Source organism: Perca fluviatilis, chromosome 12 (genome assembly GCF_010015445.1).
Source record: "Perca fluviatilis chromosome 12, GENO_Pfluv_1.0, whole genome shotgun sequence".
NCBI classification, from domain to species: domain Eukaryota; kingdom Metazoa; phylum Chordata; class Actinopteri; order Perciformes; family Percidae; genus Perca; species Perca fluviatilis.
Window position 1 is genome coordinate 13,781,891 of NC_053123.1, and position 24,691 is coordinate 13,806,581.

At 39.2% G+C, this 24,691-nt stretch overlaps 1 protein-coding gene across 1 annotated transcript in view; it reads right to left on the minus strand.

The window, feature by feature from the left end:
• Positions 1 to 2,487: 2,487 nt before the first annotated feature.
• Positions 2,488 to 24,691, minus strand: part of LOC120570059 (receptor tyrosine-protein kinase erbB-4-like) — a 378,351-nt gene continuing 356,147 nt past the window's right edge. The window contains 8 exon segments of the mRNA XM_039818287.1: positions 2,488 to 8,491; positions 8,719 to 8,847; positions 10,809 to 11,003; positions 11,006 to 11,057; positions 19,215 to 19,385; positions 20,470 to 20,567; positions 22,160 to 22,306; positions 23,979 to 24,054. Of these exon segments, the coding sequence (XP_039674221.1) occupies positions 7,821 to 8,491; positions 8,719 to 8,847; positions 10,809 to 11,003; positions 11,006 to 11,057; positions 19,215 to 19,385; positions 20,470 to 20,567; positions 22,160 to 22,306; positions 23,979 to 24,054 (1,539 nt within the window). The 3' untranslated portion in view covers positions 2,488 to 7,820.

The window sequence follows — 24,691 nt, forward strand, 5'->3', positions numbered from 1 at the left end:
CAATGGAAATATTAACTTTCTGTTAAACTGTGACTTATGGAAAAGAGTGAAGATTTTAAGTCCTGATGAAGCCAAGAAAGTTAACTTACTAAATTCTGTACAAGCAAATATCAGTAATTTAAATGATCAGTTCAGCCCATTCAAACTGTCTTCCATTTTGTCTCTCAAACACAGATAAATCACTCTGGAGGCTGTAACATTATATTGTTACACCATTCAATCAGTATTGCCCCAAAAAGATAAAGAGCTGAATATCATCTAAAAGTAAACAATGACTGAGCTCAGTGCAAATGGAAATTAAACTATTCAAGGAAATATAGTATAGGTCCTTAAAACACAGGGTGTAAAGGGACACTGGTGGATTAAGAACATTGGTTAGGAAAAGACTGAGATAAAAAGGGATGAAATATTGAATATTCATTAGTATTGCAACAGCATTTCAAATGTACAAAATCTTTAAAAAAAAATCTCAAGAGGTGGATAATACTGAGAGAAGCATGGAGGACAGTGGAGGTATAATACACCCAGTAAAAAAAGAACTTTTTTTTCCCACTCCTACAAAGTGAGCAAGAGCAGCGGTCGAAGCACAAAATCCACCAAGTTGTGCTGAAAACTAAATCACACAATCACAGGGGAAATGATGGGGCGGTGGTGACAAGAGACCCTGCAAGTTTTTTTAAAATCAGAGTTCACTCTTCAAATTACATTTACAGAATATATATATATATATAAATACTGTATATATATTTATATACATACAGAAAAGATATTCCCAAAAGAAAAAAAGTAGAGTAGACCACAAAAATGGAATGATGCAGGGAGAAATGAAAACAAAAAAAATAACAAATATATTCAGCTGGAAAATAAGCATAATTGTCCTATTTACAGATGCACCTGGCCACCTTTTACCTACCTATAAAAATACTATCCACTTTTTAATAATTTTGTATTTTTCTAACAATGGTAAAACTGTCGAGTGACACATTATCTGGATGTCTTTGTCATTTGGTTAAAAGACAGTTATTAATTCCATTTTACAGTTTTACCATCAATTCAATACATTTTAAACTGTGCTTACTCAACCGCTGTCATCTACCCCAGTTTATCATGGTATGGTAGAATATACGCATATGAATCAGTGTAAAATAGTATGACAGCCATACACAGTTTGATTCTATTACAATGGTAGAATATGTGTTTGTCAGCTGCTTTATGGTTTCCCTTTAAAAAATGTGATCTGTTTGATGATGCTATGACCACAACTATTTCTCAGTGAGTAATTCATAATGAAGTTCTCTGAAATGTAACATTTGTTTAACCAATACAGTAAGACCATTTAGACAACAGGTGGATTGATATTACCAGTGCTGTGAAAAATGTCCTTGTGATATGAATAATCAAAGCATACAAAAGTGAAATAGAACACAATCTATAAATACAGTCGCTGTGTCCCAGTTCAGAGTCTGGACTCTCCTTAGTCCTCATTTCTGGGCCTGATGTGTCTTAACGGTCCAACAACGGCTGTCCCATTTTAAAGGTCCCATGAAATGTGACTAAAAATGAAGCCTGCCTTTGCTTTGGAGGACACAAGTATTTTATTGTTTGCAGTGCTCAATGTACCACAATCAATTGTGCACCAGTCTGTTTTAAGTAGTCAAGCATTCCTCGCAAACTCATAAAGCTTGCTAAAAATCATATTTATCAGCTATTAATCATATCACACTAACTAAACCAATGAATAATCCACTGCAAACTGTGAATAATGGAAGCTAGCTATGAACTCCACTGATTTTTCAACCTGTTCTAAACTGCCACTTGTTTATCATGTGTTGAGGTGAAATATCAAAATCATGGTAGGCTCATTCGAGCTGAACTGCGCCTCGCCTGTAAAGTAGACGAGAGCAGGCGGCAGCAGCCGGGGGCGGGGACAAAAATCCGCTCTCAAGTCGGACAGTTTTCCAGCCGATTCCAGCAGCCTTCAGGCTGAACAGGAAGTGGCAGAAACACGGTGGTCCGATTCCGATTATAAGACCCATATATCAGCTCCTACACAGTCTCCAGTTGATTTTATTATGACAGACTAGCTGTCAAAATTCTCTACATGCGATCTGTTGCTGATTTTAATTAACAACAGACTGTAGATGATCCATAATCTGAACAGATTTGGTCTCTCTGACTTCTAAACATAACTATCAGTCACACAACAGGTGTTCTGTACAGAATAAGCTTTTAAATCAGACAAATAGCAGTTAAAATCCCTCCGATTCAAAATCAATAAAAAGTTTATATAAAACGTCATCATGTTGATTCTGAACCAATCAGCTGTTCGATCAGGTGAGAGGCCGGCGTTTCCCAGCATGCCCTGGGTCCGCCTGCGTCCACCTGGCTCTTGCAGTTGGTGAAAAGCACTACCTGCGTCTCAGAACTGTGGCCGCCTTGGTCTCGTGAGATTATCGTTGCCCACGTGTGCATGACGTCAGAGCAAGTCGGGATCAAGTCGGACACAAATCTAACCGGCACGCATTGGGTGGAGATCGCCGGTGATCGATTCTGCACAGATCAGGCTCATCTCGAACGAGCCTACTGTTAAGTATCGTGAAACCTCTCCAAGTTAACCATTGGTATTTAAATGTTATATGACGTCTGAGGGCAACAGCCTGCGCCTGTTGACTTGCAAAAGCTTAATGAGTTGTCGAGGAGCACCTGAACACAACATGGTCTGATTTGGTCTTTGTTGATCTAGTCTCATTTAGCAACGATATGCAGGTTCACCCTGGATTTCAGTTCCTTTTGAAGGCCTCTGGGTTGGGACACAGCTAGTAATTGCTTCAAAGATGAGTAGAAAACATGACAGACTTAAGAGGATGAAGCCTTAAAACTGCATATAAAAAAACAACTTCCTGTTGCCACAATGACACCCTGAAGAGCAAAGACGAGAGGAAATCAACACCATTTACAATACTCATAACATTTGTTTAAAATACATTAAACACAAAACAAAAGTAGATGCACAAAATAAATATAACAAGTTACTATAAGGCCGGTTTACTGGTACAGTATTAAGAGGGAGTTATTGTGCTCCTTTAAATAACTACTGTACCTACGAGGCTTACCTTGACACAGAACATAATATATTTATGTATTTAAGTATGACTCATGTTAACATTTGACCACAATCACTTTTCCTTTCCAGATTGTTTTAGTCTTTGTTCGTATTCCCTCCACAGCTGCTTTTCTGCCTTCACTGCTTCGGCTGCAGGAAAGTGTTTGCTACATACAATTCTACAGTCACCTCTGAGGAGAAAGAATGAATGGCAATCTACTCTGGTCTCCTCTGCCAGTTACAGTGCACTTGCACCTTCTCCTCTGCTAGCTTTTGTAACATTGATGCATTGGTCGGGTAACATTTCTGGAATACTAATACCTTAGTTTTAACCCTGCTGCAGGATTACAACCTATTGCCTGTCGTTCACGGTTTCTCAGCTGGTGCACTGGGCGAGATTTTGGGTAACATGATTTCCCCGCAGAGCAACAAGGGAAAGTGGATGAATTAGCATTCAAAAAGCTAAAAGCCCCTTGTGATGCTCGCTAGCTGAGAGCACCAGCAGGTTTTCTCCTCCAGAAGATTGGCTTTATTTTTCCATAGAGATCCATTACGAAGCCTTTGGGTGACTCTTCACTGCTGTCACTGCACTTAAACACACGGCCATACAGTAGTCTACGAGCACTACAACTAATACCTTATGGGTAATGGTAAAAACAGACTTATATAACTGACTTTTAACTCTGAAAACATTGAGAAGATTCTTGCACACATTTACACAAAGACAGTATACACAAGTGTAAACTCAAACTCAGCAGAAATCAACAGAACAATGAAGATCTCAGAAGGTGTGACAGAACAGACCTAACAGCTAAATCCTGTTAGCAACAGAGCAATGTCAATGATACTTAACACAGTGCCGACTTCAAGCCTGACCATTTAAACCCAAACCCAAAATTCACATTTTTGTTGAGATGCACATTTCAGCAGTATGTCTACTGTGGTATCATGGCACTAATCTATCTTCCATTATACTTGTATTACAATAGGTTTGACGTCCCTTTATGATGTTGCAAAGTGTGTCCCAGCTGGAGCTCAACTGGATGATTATTATTCCCCATAAAACCTGAGACGGGGAGAAAACACTGTGCCAGGGCAACATCTGTGTTTTGGACCGTAAATCATCAACACTGCTTGTCTGAATCTTTCCTCGGCCTGGTGTTTTCAATGTAGAGGCACAAGGTTGTGTAACAGTGGTTGTGTATTGGTATGTCAGCAGTGAGACATGCACAGGCATTAGTCGGTCTCCAAATTCATGATATTATCACCTCAGGGTGGGCAATGTGGATACAATTTTTAATCAGGGTATGTGTAGATTAATATTACTATTAATAATATCACTATATATATAAAAAAAACGTAGATGGAAAAGTCTGTTTGGTTAAAGGGGCACTCCACCAATTTTACACAGGAAGTTCAGTTTTGCCATCACGAACTGTACTAACTGTAAATGAAAACAGCGTTTATAATGTCTTCTGTAACTCATGTCATCAAGGTTATCTCTTCTTGGGCTTGACACTTTTTAACAGAAAGCATGCATTACAAACTAGAGGTGTGGGGTTTAGGAGGTAGAAAGAGTCAAACGAATTAAGATGCATCAAGTTTGAATGAGTTGCTTTATGGGAATTGTAGGACTTTTTGGAGCTTAACCCATACAAAACTAAGGCCTAGTCCACAAGTACATGGGTATTTTTTTGAAACTTAACTTTTTCTATGAATTTTGGCCTTACATCAACTGTGTTTTAGGTCACTGAAAATGGATCTTTTCGAAAACTGCTGCAAGGGAGAAGATTTTCAGAAACGTTTTCAGTGGTTTTTTTGGATTGTTATGTCAGAGCGTGGGCAGTTATCGCCACTACATTTCATGCAATGGTGGACATGGCCAAAATAGTGCTGGTTCTAACCTTGCTAACAGGACTTTTTACATGTTTACACATGAATGTACAGTTAATCTTCCACTATATTGATGAACAGAGGTGTCTGAATGCATTACAGAGCAATCAATGCACCATTGGAGTCAGGCAGCTTTCCAGTAATAACTTTTTTTAGGGCGTCTGATTGGCCAACATCTTATTCTTTGCGTGATTGTCCAACATGGCTTTAGGGTTAGGATTATATCGCTGTGTGTTGTTTTGGGATGCTCTTGACAGTGCTTTGAAGTGTTTTTGCATTTTCATTGTTTTATTAAAAATTGCTTGTGTGGATGGGATTTCTTTGAAGATTGAAGGAGGGAAAAACTCTGTTTTCAAAAATACCTGTGTATGCCTGGACTAGGCCTTAGAGTCCGGATCGCTTGGCCTTTGCACCTTCAATTTAGATTTTTCATTTAAAATTTGTCTCTTTTAAGTCCTCCAACTTCATGGAAGTGCAATATTAAACACTCGAGTAACCCTTTAATCCAGTGAATTTAACACCTAACCTATCAAGGTATTTCATCACATCGATGCAAAAATCCTATAAATCCAATATTGTCAGCAGTGCCTGCAAAATTGTCCAGTCAAATAAAATATATCAAAGGGATAGCTACCTGGGTATGAACGGTACTGGAAATTTTACAAAGTTCTATCCCCTGACATTGTACATCATTGTATATAACCCAACCCCAGCTATTACTATCATTATTATTCTTTAGAAAGTAGGGTCCTTTGTTATAATGTGAAATGCCTGATGAAACAGATAACACGAGCCTTCGGCATCTTACTGTAAATTATAGTTGCATGAAAAAAGAAAACAAATAATATTGAATTGCCGCTTAGAGCGAGAATAACAGCAACGTAATTTGGCTGTGTAAGAGCATTAAGTGCTATTAAATTATCAACGCCAATCTAAATTAGGCTTCAAAGTCATTTGAAAACAGATGCTAGTAGTCTCCATCAGAGTTTACTGTGGCATCTGGCAGTATTGTATGAATACAGAAAGCTAGCCATCGGAGGATTCAGTGATAACCTATACTGTAATATCTCACCATTAATGTCAAATACCAATAGAAAAGAAAGTGTCCCATTTTTTTCTCATAGTGTTCCACTGTATAAATGTGGAGGAGGCAGTCTTTCCTCCTGTTCCACCTTAACATTAAGAGACAGAGCTGTAGTCATGACTACGTGGTAAAAGTTAATTTTCTATGAACATAGAGAGGTGCAAAAACAACCTTTGTCCTTGTCTTTTGATGCACTTATAGATACAGCTCAGTCCATAGAGCCTTTGTCCAGGATTGCATCGATCTGGTAATGACTTTTAAATGGCTTATTTACAGCTCTGCAGGGTTAGCCTCTTAGCCACAACCACATGGCTCTTTCGTGGCTGCGTGTCTTTGCTGTTTGCATATGGGTAAGTATAAGCAAGGTGACAAAGTAAACAGATCCCTAATGCTTATGAAGAAAAAAAGGATTATGCATTGATCCAGAATCTAAAATCAAATATTTTTCCCTCATGTTCAGTTATATGCATCCATCATCACGCACCTTTCCCTGTTAAATGATCTGTCCATTCCCAAGCATCAGTTCCATTGAAACATTATTCCTTGTACTGCAGTTACCATTGGTTATTTCACTTATGGTGCTGCTAACAATGATCTTATGAATATTAAAGTGGATGATTTGCTGATTTGCCTTTGGACCAGATTATTGTGAATGAAAGTAGAACAAGAGGGATACAGACGTGGGATGTTAAGGGTCGTCTTCTGAGCGATCAACCTTTTAAATCCCACCCAAGCCATGCCAATAATCACCAGGTACCGGCTGTTATCACAGCTTTCCATAAAACTGTGGTGACATTTCCTTTCCTGTTGACCCTTTTTCTGCGCTGCAACACTGACTGCCAATATCAGCACACTCTTGTCTTCCAGCACAAGGTCAATTGAGCTTCTCCTCCAGAATATATTTCAAACGATAGCAAGCTTATCTCAGTGTGGGTGTATTTACTTATGAATTAATGTATGGACATTATTGGTGTGTCAAGGCTGCAGGCATGTTAACATGTTTTAGGTATGATAAGAGCTGTGTGTGATAAATGTTTGAATTCCATTACTGGTGCAGTAACGTGTAAAAGTCAAAGAAGCATGTGTGCAGGCATGCAAGCCACATCTGGGCTCTTCAGCATGACTGCAGCGAGTTTGCTGGTTAGTTATGACACAACTCCATGTGCATGTGTCATTTGATAGATTGCACACAAGCAATAACAATGTGTGCATACTGCAATGTGTGCAACTATCTGGGTGGAAAACATGCCAAAAGGACATGGTAAACTGTAAGGGATAGGTACAGTGTATAAAGAAAAGCATGTAAGGTCATGGCGATAATCCTCTCTTTGGGCTAACCTTAGTTTATTTCTCCCTTTTTATCTGATTGAACATCTTATTTCTTTCATTGTGTTGTTTTTGTGCCTTTCTGATACTTAAGATGGCAGGACAGTGTGCTCCAGAATAGAATAAATTTCGAGGCGACTTGCTTTCGTGGCCAAGGATGGAGCTAAAAAAGATGGTTTGAATGTCAAGTGAGGCTGTCAGTGATTGTTACTGTAGACTTGTCAAGAAAAGGCAAAACCTTGGAGTAAGACTAAAATACTTGCAATCAGACATAACAGAGAGACATGTTCAGGGAGCAAGGAGAACCCAGGTTGAGAAGTACTGCATGGAAACAAGTGGACTGTTCAATGTCCATGTATCTCCACCCCTATCCCTCTATTCATCCCTCCATTGTGCTACAGCTTGGCCACTACACTACACTACAGTGTTCCTCTGTCTGTATGGAGGGGGTGGCAGCACATTGCCAGCTTTCATAGCAGCCTCGGATAAGTACTCCTGGTTTTCGGCCACAGCAGGGCGAATGCGTCCATTCTGCCGGTAGAAGAAGCGTGTGCTGCAGTCCTGCAGGTACTCAGGGTTGTGCAGTGAGGACTTCGGGGGTAGACTGTGTTGCCAGTATTCAGGATTGTCAAAAGTGGCCTTCTTGCCTTTCTTATCAAACATGATGGTGCTGCTGGTGATGCCTGAGTGCAGAGCGTGTCCTGAATGCCCCGGATGCAGGGTGTGTGATGGATACGATGGGTGTGGGAGGTGGCCAGGGGGAACCACATATCCGGAGTAGGAGACCGTGTGGCTTGATGTTGATGGGTTGACTGTCTGCGATACTGATTGGGCAGCAGAGGACCCAAGGCCAGAGATGGAGACTGTGCCAGCCAATCCGTTCTTGTCCCCAGGGTTAAGGAAGGTATTCAGATACAGTGGCTCGTTGATGTACTCATCGTCCCCGTGGGTGGACTGGCTCTTGGGGCCAGCAGAAGCTCCAGCCATGTGCAGGGTGTGGCAACCCGCTCCATCAATCACTGCGTGGGCGTCACCATTTCTACGGCGTGTGACAAAGGGGTTTTCCTCTACTGGGTTGAGATAGTCTGGAATCAAAACAAAAAAAATGTACATGCTTACAATAGTGCATTTCAATGGCCTTTGGGTTAGCATCCATATGCAGTATCAATGTGAAATTTGTGAATAAACACAAATTATTTATTTCAGGTTCAGGTTTATTTATTACCCTCCCGCCAAACTTCTAACTGCTAACCAATCAATGCCAATCTGCTAACTTTATAGACAAAGTCAATAGTTCTCAAAACTGAGTAACCTGAGTTGTTCTTGTCTCTCATGGCAGTCATGTAGCTGTCCTGGTCCTTGTCTCCTTTTGCTCCTCGCTCTGCTAAAAGACCGGTGGGATCGGCACTGTAACGCTGTCCACTACTGTCCTCCCCTCCACCTTGGAAAGCAAAAAGACAGGAAGCATGAAATACATTTAGAATATGGTACTTAACAAAACATGTCTCCATGACCCCCAACCGGCACTGGCAGACAACCGCCCACCAAGAGCCTGGGTCTGTTACAGGTTTCTCCCTAAAAGGAAGTTTTACTCACCACTCAAGGTTTCTGCCTAAAGTTTTTCCTCGCCACTAAATGCTTGCTCTTATGGGAATTACTGGAATTGTTGGGTCTTTGTAAATTATAGAGTGTGGTCTAGACCTACTCTATCTGTAAAGTGTTTCGAGATAACTCTTGTTATGATTTGACACTATAAATAAAACTGAATTGAAATTGAATGAATGAAAGGATCCTGGATACAGATTTGGGTTATTTATCTGCGTAATCCTTTTAATGCAAGGGTGGTGGTGGCACAGTGGGTATGACACATACCTTTGGTGTGGGATATCTGAGTTCAATTCCCACTGCGATACATCAACCAATGTGTCACTGAGCAAGACACTTAACTCATTGTTGCTCCAGAGGCGTGTGGCTTTGGATAAAAGCGTCCGCTAAATGACATGTAATGTAATGCAAGTTATTCTTCACCAATAAACAAGCATCGTGCATTTTCAATGCAATCCATTCTTGCGTATAGAGCTGCAAAGATTAATCGATTAGTTGTCAACTATTAATCCCCAACTATATTGGTATCGATTGGTTTGAATCTTTTTTCATGAAAAAAAAGTAAAACATTCTGATTCCAGCTTCTCAAATGTTAATATGTTGTAGTTTCTTCACTCCTCTATGACAGTACATTGGATATCTTTGAGTTGTGGACAAAACAAGACATGTGAGGAAGTCATCTTGGGCTTTGGGAAACACCGATTGACATGTTTCACAATTTTGTGACATTTTATAGACCAAACAACTAATCGATTAATCGAGAAAAAAATAAACAGATTAATCTGCAATGAAAATAATTGTTGCTGCAGCCCTACTCGTGTACTATCTATTTTGTCCTGTGACTAAACTCTCAGGGCTATGGCTAATGTCAAGCACTATGTATTTGTATGGGGATTTAGAGGTTTTAGTAACCTGAGGTGCATTTTTCATCTGTTGACAATAGATAGATCACTATCAGTGCTTAAATAGAACCATCGGCAGTATGGCACACTTATACCCTATCACCATTTTCCGATGAATGCATATTAGGTAGAAACACATTTATTTATAAAACTTACTTAAGTCTTGATTTCTCATTTTCTCAACCAAACAAATTTGCAAAGGAGGCATAAATGGGCTCAAAAATCTTGCACTGGGGGCTCAACAAAACTAGAAGCAGCCAGTGCTGCTGCTTCTCTCCTGTTGGCTGAGAGGTGTAATATGTGGTTCAGTTTTGCCAGACAGCTGTTAGATATGAGCTTGGCCTTTTGTGCTTATCTCCCAAATCCTCTACTGGTGAGTGATACACCATGACAGTACAATACCAATGAGGAAACAGCAGATGGGTTTATACAAAAAAGGACAAGAGCCTATCTGCTCACTTAAAGGTTTTTATTGATAAGTTATTGATCAAATTAGGGTTTATGTGATTTTTTTAAAATATGTATTGAATGTATTAGTGGAAAAGGGCTATGGTGTAGGAAAAAAGGACATACAAAAACTTTTAAATGCATAATACAATTTACTGAAACTAACTAACTTACTGACTGACTGACTAACTAATAATAACTGATAAAAGGAAATTAATTGAAACAGCTAAATAGATTGTTGATAATATTGTTTGATTCTTTTTTTTTGAGTTTGGTGTAATACACACACACACACACACACACACACACACACACACACACACAAACACACACACACACACACACACACACACACACACACACACACACACACACACACACACACACACACACACACACACACACACGGAGATTGCTATTTCCATCAGTTTTTTCAACTTTGCTTTACCTTGTCCTGCAGCGAGAGCTGAGCCAGGCCCAAGGGTACTTGACCTCGGGGAGGCCTGCTTCCTCAGGGTTCCATTGCAGCGAGGGTCGTCCTGATTACCACGGCCAAATCCACTACCAATCTGCCCCCCTGAGGACAGGTCCTGTGGTGGGAGGCAGCTTCCAGACACGGGTGGAACAGAGACCACTCTGGGAGGCTGGCCAGCATGTCCTCCATGCTGAAGCTGGGGTCCTGGTAGCCGTACTGGTTCTGGGTAGAACGAGAGAAGGGATTGGGTAAGTAAGGACAGAGGGGCAGCGATGTCAGACACGATTACAAGACTATCAATTTACCAAGACACAGCAAACTCTGAGACAAATACAAGTGGGGAGTTATGGCAAAGCTTTTACTCCTCCTTTATGGATGATTTAAGTTATGCTTATTAACCAAGTGAGGAAATAAATTGGTGGAAATTTATGAAAATAGGTGGTTTGATTTACTAGAGAAGAACATGTAAAAACACACAAAAAAAGTACAATATACAAACAATAAAATAAGCACTTAACAAGTATCATACATGTATTTGTGCATGAAGTCCAAAAAATAGGCAAGTTCTTAGTACCATTGTTCATCTGTAATATTAAAATGTGACAGGCAGGGGAGACAAACAGCAGTGCCAAACAATGATATGGCAGCATGACAGCCAAGGACAATTTAATTAAAAGGATTTTAATTAAAGGGCTCCATGCAGCAGAGTCTTAAAGTAGCCATATCAGCCCTGCCCTGCTGTGTGCATTTGTGTCTACAGTCATGACAAAAAGTGGCTTCCTTAGAACCTCACCAGCTGCTTTATTCTGATTTATCTTTTTTTTAGCAGGAATCCAGCAAGACATTTGTTTTCTGTTTCACATTCTCTCGCTTACTTTCCTTGCATGGCCTCTGAGCAGTCTGTAATGATACTAATAAGATAGAAAATCTGTTTTTCCCTGTTGCACTTATTTTTCTTTAAACATGGAAGTTGAAAGAATTACAAAGGGGGCCAAAGTTCATGGATTTCTGATCTGTGAATGAAGGTGCAGGCTCATATACCACTTCTGATCAGCAGTTTTTACTTATTTATTTTTCAGGTTTCTCAATTATTCATGACTTTTGGCATCCTGTAAACCAAAACAAAGTGGTGCCTCAGGCATGTACCATAAGTCAGACCTAAATAACCTTTAATTAGAAATAGAGATGGGTCACTGATTGGAGAATTACAGACTCTTTTTAGTTTGTGGAGTATTTTAGCAGTACAATTGTCAAATTTAATAAGATATTAGGACCAAGTATCAGCAAATAGCAGCTTCAAACCAAAGTTTGACTACTCTACTACTACTTCATCTTTAAAAAAACATTTTTAGATATTTTACACCTTTTAGGCTATCAAGTGATGTTGTAATTTTGCAACCTATGGTTCTACAGGGTTAAGAGAATGCACAAAAGGCAGCAAACTATCAATAACTTTAAAGAAACTTTTTCACTTAATTTTGTGTGTGTAACAGCATCATTCTTTTTCATTGTCTGTCTATCACAGTTGGATTATTCCTCACTTTCTGATGCAGTGGTCTGTACTCTAAGCCTGGAGGGATAATTGAAGCTCCAAAGTTCACGCTGTGTTTTCATTCCCCTGTAACTACATCTATTAGACCACCCTCTCTCAGTCCTCATTTACACCTCCTCCTCTTCCTCCTCCTCCTCTCTTTTCTCTAGTCCAATAAAAACACCATTTCTAACATAAACACAAAAGTAACATTTCTTTAAATAATGTTTGAAGTCATTAAAGTGAACCGTCACAGTCACATTATTTTTTCAATATTTGGGCCAAAATTGGACGTAATTAAACCATAGTGGAAACAGGGTGAATTGTGGAAAAGTAAAAGTAATAAGTGTCCCATTCAAATGAATCTCTGTAAAAAGCAGAGTGAGCTTGTAGCAATGCACAGGTCTTGGCCACTATTAAACTTACAATTCTTCCATATTCTGTTATTGTTATACATAAGGATGCACATAAATGTCAGTTAAGTATGGCAATAACAGTGTGTGTGTGTAAGAGTAAATCAAGGCAAAGTTCTTTCAGCCAGGTACAACTAGTAAGTGAAGAATATTGCATTTTGTTGGCTACAATAATTGTAATTACAATCATCTACATGATTTTTGTGGATAAATGTAACTGGATGAAATTAATCCAATTAACTCAGTGTGCACCCCAATAAAAACGGCCAAAAACAGTGGAGGATAACTTTACCAATATTATGCAAATAAATAATCTGTCACCCCCTAATATTCACCAAACAGTGTTGGAAAAGGAGTCATGTCTCTCACTGGCATTCAGCAGGCGTTTTCATCCTGACACAAACACAGGGGATATTGGAATGCAAAATGGCTGAGTTGCCTGGCTGTGTGACTGGTTTTGTGATAGATTTAAGTCCAAAGTTAGACGGTGAACATTTGAACAGTTTAAGAACTGAGGGAATCTGCCTGTAAACCCCAATTTTGAAGAAGGCAATTTCACAATGGAGAAAGAGCAAGGAAAACAGACGGAGAGAAAGAGGGAGATGAGAGTGAAACTGAGAAAGCTGTGTGAGTTCTGTTTTAAATTCTCAATCTTTTTGCATGAACTGCAGTACACGCTGAGAAAATTCATTACCACATCACTTTAGAGACCATCTATTCTAAATGATCTGAAAGACTACTTTGACTTCATATCGTCTTCTTTCCCATCCCAGAAAATGCCAGTCACCCTGATGCTACACTCAAAAAGAAATGGTATTAGTAAAAGTTCATGTGAAATGAAAAGATAAGCAACTAAATTCTAATTGATTCTACAAGAAAAACCAACAAACTAAGTACCAAGTTGAATATTAAATAATACAAGGGCTTCATTTTGTGTAAGTAATGTATTCCTACTTCTGATCAGCCTTGCCTGTGCAATATAGAAGAAACATGTCTGTCTCTTTTTGCAAACAATTAAGCAGGACTAACCAGCCTATTTTTTATTTTCAATAAGAACTTTCCATTTAAATGTAAGTTGGTACTGACTGTCTCATAGCAGATTTGCTATAGGAAAGAGTAGTCAAAACTCAGATTGATGATTTAAAAATTAACTGACTGCAGAGTATCCATGACAGCATATATATCAATAAGGCATAGTTTACTCTTGTTGGTCAACGTTTCATTTAGCTTATGTGTTAAAAGCAATACCAAAACACTATAGAGATTAAGGGCCATGTTGGCATATATTAAATTGATTCAAGGTCTTGAAAAACTGGGCTTGCCTAGTTTTTAAAAGAGGTTAAAGAGGTACTTACAGTAGTACTTTACCACTTTTTATGTTTGGATCTTCTTCATTCACATTCAATTCAGTGAAGGATTTTATTTAGAAAATATTCTGACAGGATCTTCTACATTTCAGGAACACAAATCATTAAAACTATTTAATATATCACTCATGTTATAAAAAGTACCAAATAGGTACTTGAATCAAAAAACAGAGAGCAGACAATACACTTGTGATTTTTTGACTGCTTTGATAGTAACAGTGATTCCAAAAAATAAAACCAACACCAGACCATGAATATTAGGGATGCACCGAATCCAGGATACGGGTTCGGCTGAATATTGGGCTTTTTGACGGGGTTCGGTTTCTGCCAAACCTTAGAATTTTTTTCCACCGAACCAAACCCTATGCTTGCACTAGGCGCGCTACGCTGGTCGACGTAATGACGCCATCGTTGATTACGGGAAGGTGTTTAAGTAGGTGGACCGTTCAATGCAGTAGGCTGTGAGAAAGTGAAAATGGAACTCCCAGGCCAAAAGACGGCGACCCAAGCCGCAATGCCGACCTGTCCCGCGGTGGTAAGGACCCCAAACAACACACAACATCGCCGCTGTTAAAACACCTGCGCATGAAACATCCAAAAGAATATGAGCCACGCATGAAGGAAGCCACAGACAGCAGCCTAAACGTAGCAACCCCAAGTATCGCAAAGGAAGGACAGTCACAGCTAAAAACTTGTGTTAACCAGACAGTGCCTCTCCCGGGCTGTCCGCTCTTCTCTCGGCAAATGATTCTCCCTACAGTGGGAGCAGAGCGACCGAACGGCAGACTGCTGCTTGTTAGCTAACGTTAGCTATCTAATTTCACCCACCCAACATGCCTTCATCATACACTGGTTAGCGAAAATTCATTTATCTGGCGATAGCGATGTGCTTTCCTACGATGTGAAAAGAGCGTGTGAATTCAACATTCTTAACTAGTGGATTCAGTATTCGGCTGAACCCCAAAAATCTGGATTCGGTGCATCCCTAATTGAATATACAGTTCAAGTATAAGAAATAAGTCAAAGATATGGCTGTTCTTTCTGTTCAAACGTTTGCATAAATTGCACAGGACAAGAACTGTGGATTTTTAATTACGATTAGGGCAAACAAAACCTGTTTCAATGTAAACTTAAAAAAAAAAGTAAGGACATTTGTGTTTGGTGGATTATTTATCTGTGGTAACAATGCTTTTTGGCAATAAATCTTATACTGTTGCAAAGCCTGTTTAGTTCCCTTTCAAATGGTGCCCCACTTGTAAGGAACATGCATTTGTGGGATGAGCAGCAGAGCTCAGTATGTGGGTTGTGCCCATGAAAAATTTGCCAAATCGTCTCTGACAATGCCAAACAGCTTTTATTTACTGTTGCTATTGACTCTTGTTTTGAGGTTCTGGTACCCCCAGGTGCTGACAATCAGGTGCCTGATTCTGCAACCAGTGGCCATCCCATATCTCCACAGTCTGGGACCAAGCTCTATCCTCCAAGATGACAATGCTCGTCCCCACAGAGTGGGGTTCATCAGAGACTACCTCCAGAATGTGGGAGTGGAGAGGATGGAATGGCTTGCCAGCAGTCCTGACCTCAACCCCATTGAACACTTCAAGTTTCAAGTTTATTGTCATATGCATATTAGTACGAAGTACCACAGCAATTGAATACAATGTGCCTTAGCACTCTCTCAGCACCTATCAATAATAACAATTTTAAAAACATAATAGCATTAAAAACATTATAAAATATCCAACATAATATACATAAGTGACTAAGTTCAGACCACAGCCCTCCTTCCTGTTGTGCTATCGTTCAATAACCTTATTACCTGGGGGTAAAAACTATCCCTAAAACGTGTTGTGCGTGTTTGGATGCTCTGAAAATGTTTCCCTGATGGAAGATGGGAGAAAAGATTGTGTGCAGGATGACTGGAATCCTGTATAATACCTTGTGCCCTTTTAGTGCTGCGTTTCCAGTAAATTTGTTGGAGCGATTCAAGTGGAACCCCGATGATTTTAGATGCAGTCCTGACCACCCTTGTCAGTAGATTAAGGTCATGTGAAGTAGCCCTACCAAACCAAACTACAATATTACCTGTCAGCAGAGGTGGGTAGTAACGAGTTACATTTACTCCGTTACATTTACTTGAGTAAGTTTTTGAAAAAATTATACTTCTAGGAGTAGTTTTAAATCACTATACTTTTTACTTTTACTTGAGTAGATTTGTGAAGAAGAAACTGTACTCTTACTCCGCTACATTGGGCTACAATGAGGTCGTTACTTTTCTTTTTACCTCTTTGGTATTCTACGCCTCATTGTTTGTATTCCCCCGCGCACGCCTCATTTTAATGTTTTATTTTGAAAGGAGAGAGAGACTTCCCGCCAAAGGCTCTAACCGTCGCGTGACTGTTCACCAATCAAACGTGGTTGTGCAGTCTCGTCAGCTGGCAACAAAAATAGGCGCGCTGATTCGTAAATCAACACTTATCAATATCACTTCCCCATCAGTCAGGACCAAGATCTGACCATAATTACACTTGTGCTTTCCATAAACTGCCGTAATTAGCCTATTATTTCAGTTGCAATCCTGCCAGTGGAAGCGATCGTGAGAGCAAATAAAAAATATAAAAAACATAATACAAACCGCTGTGCGCATTGGCTCAAGAAGCAGAGAAATAGCCGATATGTAATTCCCTCCCATTCAAATCTATATATTTCATAAATATACCCATCAGGGAATGTTTACAGCGTTGTCGGTCTCTAAATGTTTTAACTTTTATGAGCGCACTCTTCTCTCTCTCTCTCTCTCTCTCTCTCTCTCTCTCTCTCTCTCTCTCTCTCTTTCTCCGCACCGAGCTCTGCCTGATCTTCTAAGAACGGTGATGCCGTTATCAATCGAGTATTGATTGGTCTGTAGCCGGTGCTTTTACACCGGTTGATCTCTGATCTCCAACATAACCTGCTCCCGACCAGGTTAGGCGTCCAGCATGAGTTACCACGGCGACTGAACCCGGTATCAAGTGATCCACCTTCGTGATAAAGAAAACCCTGGGTTGAACCTGAAGTTAGCTCATTAACCCCAAATCTTGCTTCATAGTACAGGCATCTGGCCTCATAATGGAAGCATGTTTACCTTAGCAAAAGTGCCAAACAGCAGCTCCATTACCTTGTTCTAGTTCTGCCTGCAGAGCCTGGTAAAAAAAAGTAGGTTTGGAAATTTGTGTTACTTGTGCTTATTTATTTTTATGTATTATTATTTTATGGATTTTGTTTTTTAAGTACTTGAATTTACCTGGATTATTTTAATGTAAGCTATTTTGTAATTAATTCATTTTTATTTATTTTATTGATTGGATGAACTATAATTTGCCTAAAGATGATTATTTAGTATTTTTGTCCGTCTGATTGAATGCTTATGTTAAAAAATAAATCAGACGTTACTCAACAGTTACTCAGTACTTGAGTAGTTTTTTCACCGAGTACTTTTTTACTCTTACTCAAGTAATTATTTGGATGGCTACTTTTTACTTATACTTGAGTCATATTATTCTGAAGTAACAGTACTTTTACTTGAGTACAATTTTTGGCTACTCTACCCACCTCTGCCTGTCAGTATACTCTCAATTGTACAGCGGTAGAAGTTCAGTAGAATGTTAAGAGACATACCGTATTTCTTAAGACACCACAAAAAGTAAAGCCTCTGATGTGCCTTCTTAATGGCACAGCTGATATGGAAGGACCATGTGAGGGTGTCTGAAATGTGGATGCCTAAGAATCTAAAGGTGTTAACAATTTCAACTGGAGAGTTGTTAATAAAGACAGGTGTATGTGTGGGTTTGTTCTTCCTAAAATCTATGATGACCTCCTTAGTTTTCCCCACATTAAGAGACAAATTATTTCTTTGGCACCACATGATCAATTCGCTTACCTCATCTCTGTAGGCAATTTCATTATTGCTGTCAATAAGTCCTATCACAGTAGTATCGTCTGCAAATTTCACGATACTATTAGTGGGATGTTTAGCAATACAATCATAGGTATACAGACTGTATAATAGAGGACTGAGACAGCAGCCTTGTGGTGCTCCAGTGTTTATCACTATAGAGGCTGAGTATGTAGTGCCAACTCTAACTGTCTGGGGCGGCCTGTTAGAAAGTCCTGTATCCAACTGCAAATAAATTTGCAGAGGCCCAGGTCTAACAGCTTAGATATTAAAATGGAAGGTCTAATAGTATTAAAGGCACTGCTATAATCAACAAATAGCATCCAGAGATACTTATCCCTGCCCTCTAGATGTTGGAGTGCAGTATGTAACGCCAGGGATACAGCATCATCCACAGCTCTATTTGATCTGTATGCAAATTGTAATGGCAATGTAATGGCAATGTAATTGTTAAGGCAGGTATGCTATTGTTGATATGTGTCTTCACAAGCTGTTCAAAACACTTCATAATCACAGAAGTCAACGCTACACAGTTGTGGGATCAGCTTGGGTGTGCTGTTCGTGCCAGAGTGACCAACACAACCACGTTGGCTGACTTGCAACAAATGCTAGTTGAAGAATGGGATGCCATCCCACAGCAGTGTGTGACCAGGCTGGTGACCAGCATGAGGAGGAGGTGCCAGGCTGTCGTGGCTGTGTATGGTTCTTCCACATGCTACTGAGGCTCCTGTTTGTGAAATGAATAAATTGTTAAATAGCCAATATGTCTTGTTTTTTCAAACTTCAATCATCCAATCCACCAAACGAGTCAATGGCAGAATAAGCTGTTTGGCATTGGCAGAGAAGATTTGGCAAATTTTTCATGGGTGCAACCCACATACTCTGCTGCTGCGCTGCTGCTCATCCCACAAATGCATGTTCCTTACAAATGGGGCACCATTTGTAAGTGAACTAAACAGGCTTTCCAACGGTATAAGATTTATTGCCAAAAAGCATTGTTACCACAGAGAAATAATCCACCAAACACAAATTTCCTTACTTTTTGTTTTAAGTTACATATGGGCACCTGACAATTGTTTTAATATAGACTTGGAAAACAATGATTCTTTAAAGTGTTTGAAGATTCTTAAATACCTTGTTGGAGTCCATGTGTGTACGGGGAGTGTATGCCAGTGGTGGAATGTTGAAAGAGTGGGGCACCAGGTACTCTTCAGCATCCATCAGGTCCTCCAGCTCCTCCTCGTCCAGGAGGCTCTGGAAGAACTTGCTGTCGCTAGGGCTGGGCAGCTTCATGCGGTCGTCACCCTGAGTAAAGTTGTGAGTGGATGCACATGTGCGTGTCCAGTAATTTGTATTAGTGATTAATGATGAAGAAATCATTTAACTAATCAGTTTTTAAACGTGTCAACTTTAGTAAATATTAATAAACCTTATTTTTATAGCACCTTTCATAACTTAAAATTCAGCTCAAAGTGCTTTATTTTAAGGCCCTTTACATCCTAATTGAAATAATTTCTTTAAAATATTCCCTATTCCTATTTTAGTTGAAGGTATCTAAATAAGAGTGACATGACACTGTCATGAACATGTCATAAACATTATAAACAAGTCATAAACGTTTATGACATAACGCTTCTTTTAGTAAGTGTCATTGGGTTTTTGTCATGACAAGTTATGGTTAGGGTTAGGGTTCATGTGTCATGACTGTGTCATGATAGTGTCATGTGTTCATGACTGTGTCATGATAGTGTCATGTGTTCATGACAGTGTCAAGTCACTCTTTTGTAGATACCTTCAAGTAAAGTGTTACCTTTTATTTAGTTTAAGTTATTTTGGAACTATCACATCAACAAGTAGGTCACACATGAAAAAGTATAGTTTTAGGGATTGCGGCCGGATAATAGCAATTGTGCTATAACCTGGTGCAATGCATCTCTTTATGTTTAATTGTGCATTGTCCCTGTTTCAATAAAATTACATTAGATTAATGTTGTTATGATCTATTTTTATTTATTTTTTAAATTGTTTTGTGTCATAATTTACTGACTTCTGCTAATGGTGTCTTAGCATCACTGTGTTTGTTGACTAATTTAAGCCTAGCACAATAACTTAAGGGTATAACACACAAGTGATGTAATAAGTACTAATAAGGAATGAGGAAAGTAAAATATAATTTGTAATGGATATGAAAGGCACCTACTAATTACCTAAACCATATAATGTATAAATTGGCAAATATTAGAAACTTAAACAAAAACAAGCTCAATGGAAAACTGACCTAGTCTTTACTTTGAAGGTAGCTTAATTATTTTGGTTTTTAGACATGTAGAAAAAGAAATGTCATGTAATCCAGATTTTGGTAGGTATTTTGTCACCAAGATTGACCTACCTGGATGACCAGGTATCTTTGGGGATCACGAGCCATCCGAGTGAACTCTGCAGCCAGCTCCTTGAACTTTGGCCGACTGTCTGCATCAATCATCCAGCCTGAAAAACGTGTTGGTGTTAATGTCCGACCAATATGAAGTTCTAAACTTTGACCCTATTAATGTGCCCCTTTTCCCACAGTAATAATAGCTATAGATGTGTCTCTATACCACCTAAGATCACATTAGTAAAGAATGAGCTCACCTATAGTAACCTGTCAGTGCATTTTGTCATCAAACGTGATGCAAACACTGATAATATAATTCCCCACTTCTGACGGTCTCAAAAGATTTTTTCCATTTTTAAACCATTTTCCATTATACAAAACTTTCTTATTGGTTTCATAATGAACAATTACAGAATTTTTAATGGTGTTCTTTTGATTGTAATCACTTTTTCCAATCTAAAGATAAATACTGTTTCATCACTAAAATGGCCATATGGAGCAATGTGCGCTTCTGCCAATTTATCTGTGAAAACATGGGTATGATGCCAAAGCGATCATGTGATCTGGCCCCGAGTAGAGCCTGTCTAGGTATCCGGGGAAATAAGAGCTAGAGATCGAAAGACAGAGAGATGTGGCTTTACACAAATTCAGATACAAGAGATTTCATATGTAAAAGTGATCGTCTTTTATCTTGGTACATACTAGTTTCATGCCAATAAAGTCCCTGAATATCAGGAAGTGCATTTCCACCACATGTGTGCAGTGCGTTGTGTGTCTGTGAACAGTACTTGGGTGTATTAGTTCTGCAAAAAAGGCAGATAACAGGCAGGTGACAGTGACCTCTCCCTGCTGTATGTGTATGTGTGTGTGTGCTTGCCAGGTTGGCGCAGGTTCAGGGTGTCAGTAAGAGCCAAGGTGACAGTGAGGGCTAGAGGCTGCAGCTTGGAGCCTACAGGACAAGGCCGGGGTGGCGCTGGCATCAAACCTTTGTCCTGGCAGCAGTGGCCAGAGGTTACAACGCCACCTGTGACCCCAGTTTCTGACGGCATGAGAGCAGTGACCGACCAGTAAGGCCAACATGTTGGTGGTCGGCCAGAAAAAAAAGAGTTCCTACTGTCAGTCTTTTTATTTTTGGAGGATTCCTCACTATTATTGCTGAACTGAACTTGAATTTTAGAATAGCAATATTTCAGCTTTAAAAAACATATTTGATACCACCTAGACCCGCTTCTTCAAAACAGCTGTTGTGGCATTTTGAAAATCACTCAATAAAACCATAATTATTTTTCTCTGCTGCAACTAAAAAACAGTTAGCCTTCCTTTCACCCTTAGAATCCACTGGCTTTTATATGGTTTGAAATACAGTGGATGGAAACAAAAACTGGAAATCATGTACACTATCCTCCTATACAGAAGCTCTGCAGTAAATATCTTTTTGTAGCATGTAAAATAGTTGTTGAGAATGTTAAAAAGATGTTAACTTAAAGGAGTTGTTGCTGTAGTGCTCATGTCCAATACTGGACCAATTTCAAAAATTGTTATTCCCATTAGTCACTAAGACACAAAAATGTGGAAAAATAGGATCCAGTTTAAAAAATATGTAGTTCCCCTTTAACAATGGTAATGTTTCAGGCTCTGGTTTGTGATGGTGTTGCATTTGATTAAATTATATTGTTTCTGGTATTATTCCCACCCATCTACCTACATTTGACCATGACCATGTAAACGTCGATGGTGCAGATGGGCGGCTGAGGAAGACGCTCTCCTTTCTCTAGCAGGTCTGGGATATCTCTGGTGGAAATCCCATCGTATGGCTTCCCTCCAAAGGTCATCACCTCCCAGATGGTTACCCCTTAAAAAAAGGAGAGGACAGAAGGAAAAGAAAAACAGGACGTAATTATGAGAGAACAAAAGAGTAGAGACCAGTAACGTAGAGCAGAAAAAGAAAAGATGTTCATGGAGAAAAGGAAATGTGAAGAAAGGAGAAGTAGAATCAAGATGACAATGAGCAAGAGTGAGTACAGAAGGATAAAGAGTAGAGAAGAATAAAGAGTTGAGAAAAGGGGGTTATACAGCAAGAAAAGAGAGTAAGTAAGTAAAGACAAGGGAAGAGAAAGAAGTAAAATAGTTGAAAAGAGAAAATGTGAGATAGACCAGAACAAGTAAAAAAAAGCAACAAAAAAAAAAGCGGGAAAAAAGACAGATGAAAAGCAAAGATGTGAGAGAGCAGAGGAGATCAGAGGGGATAGGGTGAAGAGGCAGGAGAGACGAAATGAGGAAGCAACAAAACAAAGGGTAAACCAAGAGAGGACAAGATAAGAGAACACAACTCAACAGAGGACAGAAGATCAGTGGAGGAGTGGAACTAATCAGAGTCTTGAAAGTCATCAGTCAATCCTGAACTTTCAGAACTCTTCAGCCTTAATCATGTTAGTGTTAATGAGCTAATGAGTGGTAAGCAGTGTAAATGCACACTATAAGATGGAAGTATAATAGCCCCCGGTCATAGAGGACCACTGGGGATATGGACGGAACAAACCATACTGATACTTTTCATCAAACACACATTATTCTCTTTGATACGATCCATCTTGCGTATTTTCAAATGAGTCATTGGTAGACTTAAACAGGATTTTTTAAATTTGAAACATAGCAATACAAATCCCATAAGACTGACTGATAATGGAGGAGGTTGGTCTCTACATTTAAATCTTGCGGACATGCTGATGGCTGCAAAGACTTATTATTATTATATATTTGAGGATTTAAAAGGAGTAGATCATACAGTTTGCATTTTACAGTAATTGCCACATGTTCACGCAGTTAAAGCGGTAGTAAGAAATCAATACTCTTCTCTTGTTCATCAGCCCTCTACAGCTGCCTTAGAACTATAAATGACCTGCCTGCCTAGCAAGCAGTCTGGAGTTTATTGGACACATACTGCACAGCGTATGCCTTAACAAGATTAACTTGCATCCACATTCTATAGCATTCCTGATGTCTTCTTTTTAATGTGTATATTCCTTAAGACGATGACAAAGGAGCGTCATACTTGAACGTAGTTCCTGGACGTAACTGGCATTCTCCGTCCAGCGCAATGCAACAAGCTCACAAAACTCAGCTCAAACTGTCAAACTAGGCAATGCTAATCAAATATGAATCAAGTTTATGTTTCTATATTGCATATTTCTTGCCTAAAACTTTTTGGAACACATTTCAGTATTTTTTATTTTTTGTACTGTACTTGACATTTGTGACCCGGCTGCCTTTTTTCCGGCTTTAAAACAGACCAAGCACTGCCTTGTCCTTCAGCACTGAACATACTGTTACTTATTTGTTTAGAAGGCATGAAGTAAAATTTTGATCCTATAGAGATTGCATACATTTATTTTAAGTAATTTTACACAAAATAATGTAATTTAATATAACTTTAAAAGGAAAATCACTTGGCTTGTCTGATATGTGAAAATATTAGTGGTTTTGTCCACTTCACAAGTTCCCAAAAAAGGAAATTTGAAACTTACCGTAACTCCAAACGTCACTCTGATGAGTAAACTTCCTGTAATGGATACACTCCAGTGCCATCCATTTGATGGGCATCTGTCAGATAGAAGCATAGCACGTCAGTATTATATACATGCAACATTCACCATTAAAAAAAGTTGAGCTCCTTTCTCTTATATTTCCTTAAATTTGTTTTTAAAACCTGACAACATAAGTGTTGGTTCAGACTAAACTTGGATCATCTGTTGGTGAGGTGTTGGCATGCAATGAACTGTTTTGGCAGAAGTGATTGCGTAAACTATGATAGAGAGAGTAGTGGTATGACAGAATGAAGAAAAACAATGTTTGATGAAAGAGAAGACAAGCGCACACATAAAAACACGCTCCAGCTCTATTGGAATATAATGGGGCAAATGGCAGGGCAGTCTGGGATGCAGCTTAACACTGTGATTAGATTTGAAGGCCAATTCTATTGATTACAGTGATGGAGGTTGAGGGGTGGGGGATGTCGAAGGTTAGAGTGTCTGTCTTTCTCTCAGTGGAGGGGATAATACCAGACCGCTCAGCATTGACACAAACCATGATGGACTAACAAGAAAGTGGGGTGAGAGAGGATGAAAATATAAAGAAATGGTTTAAAAACACAAAACCAAAAGGGGAAAAGGATAAACAAAGATTAAAAAAGGACAGTAGGCCATGTACAGAGAGCTCCAAGGACATATTTGTTTGCTAC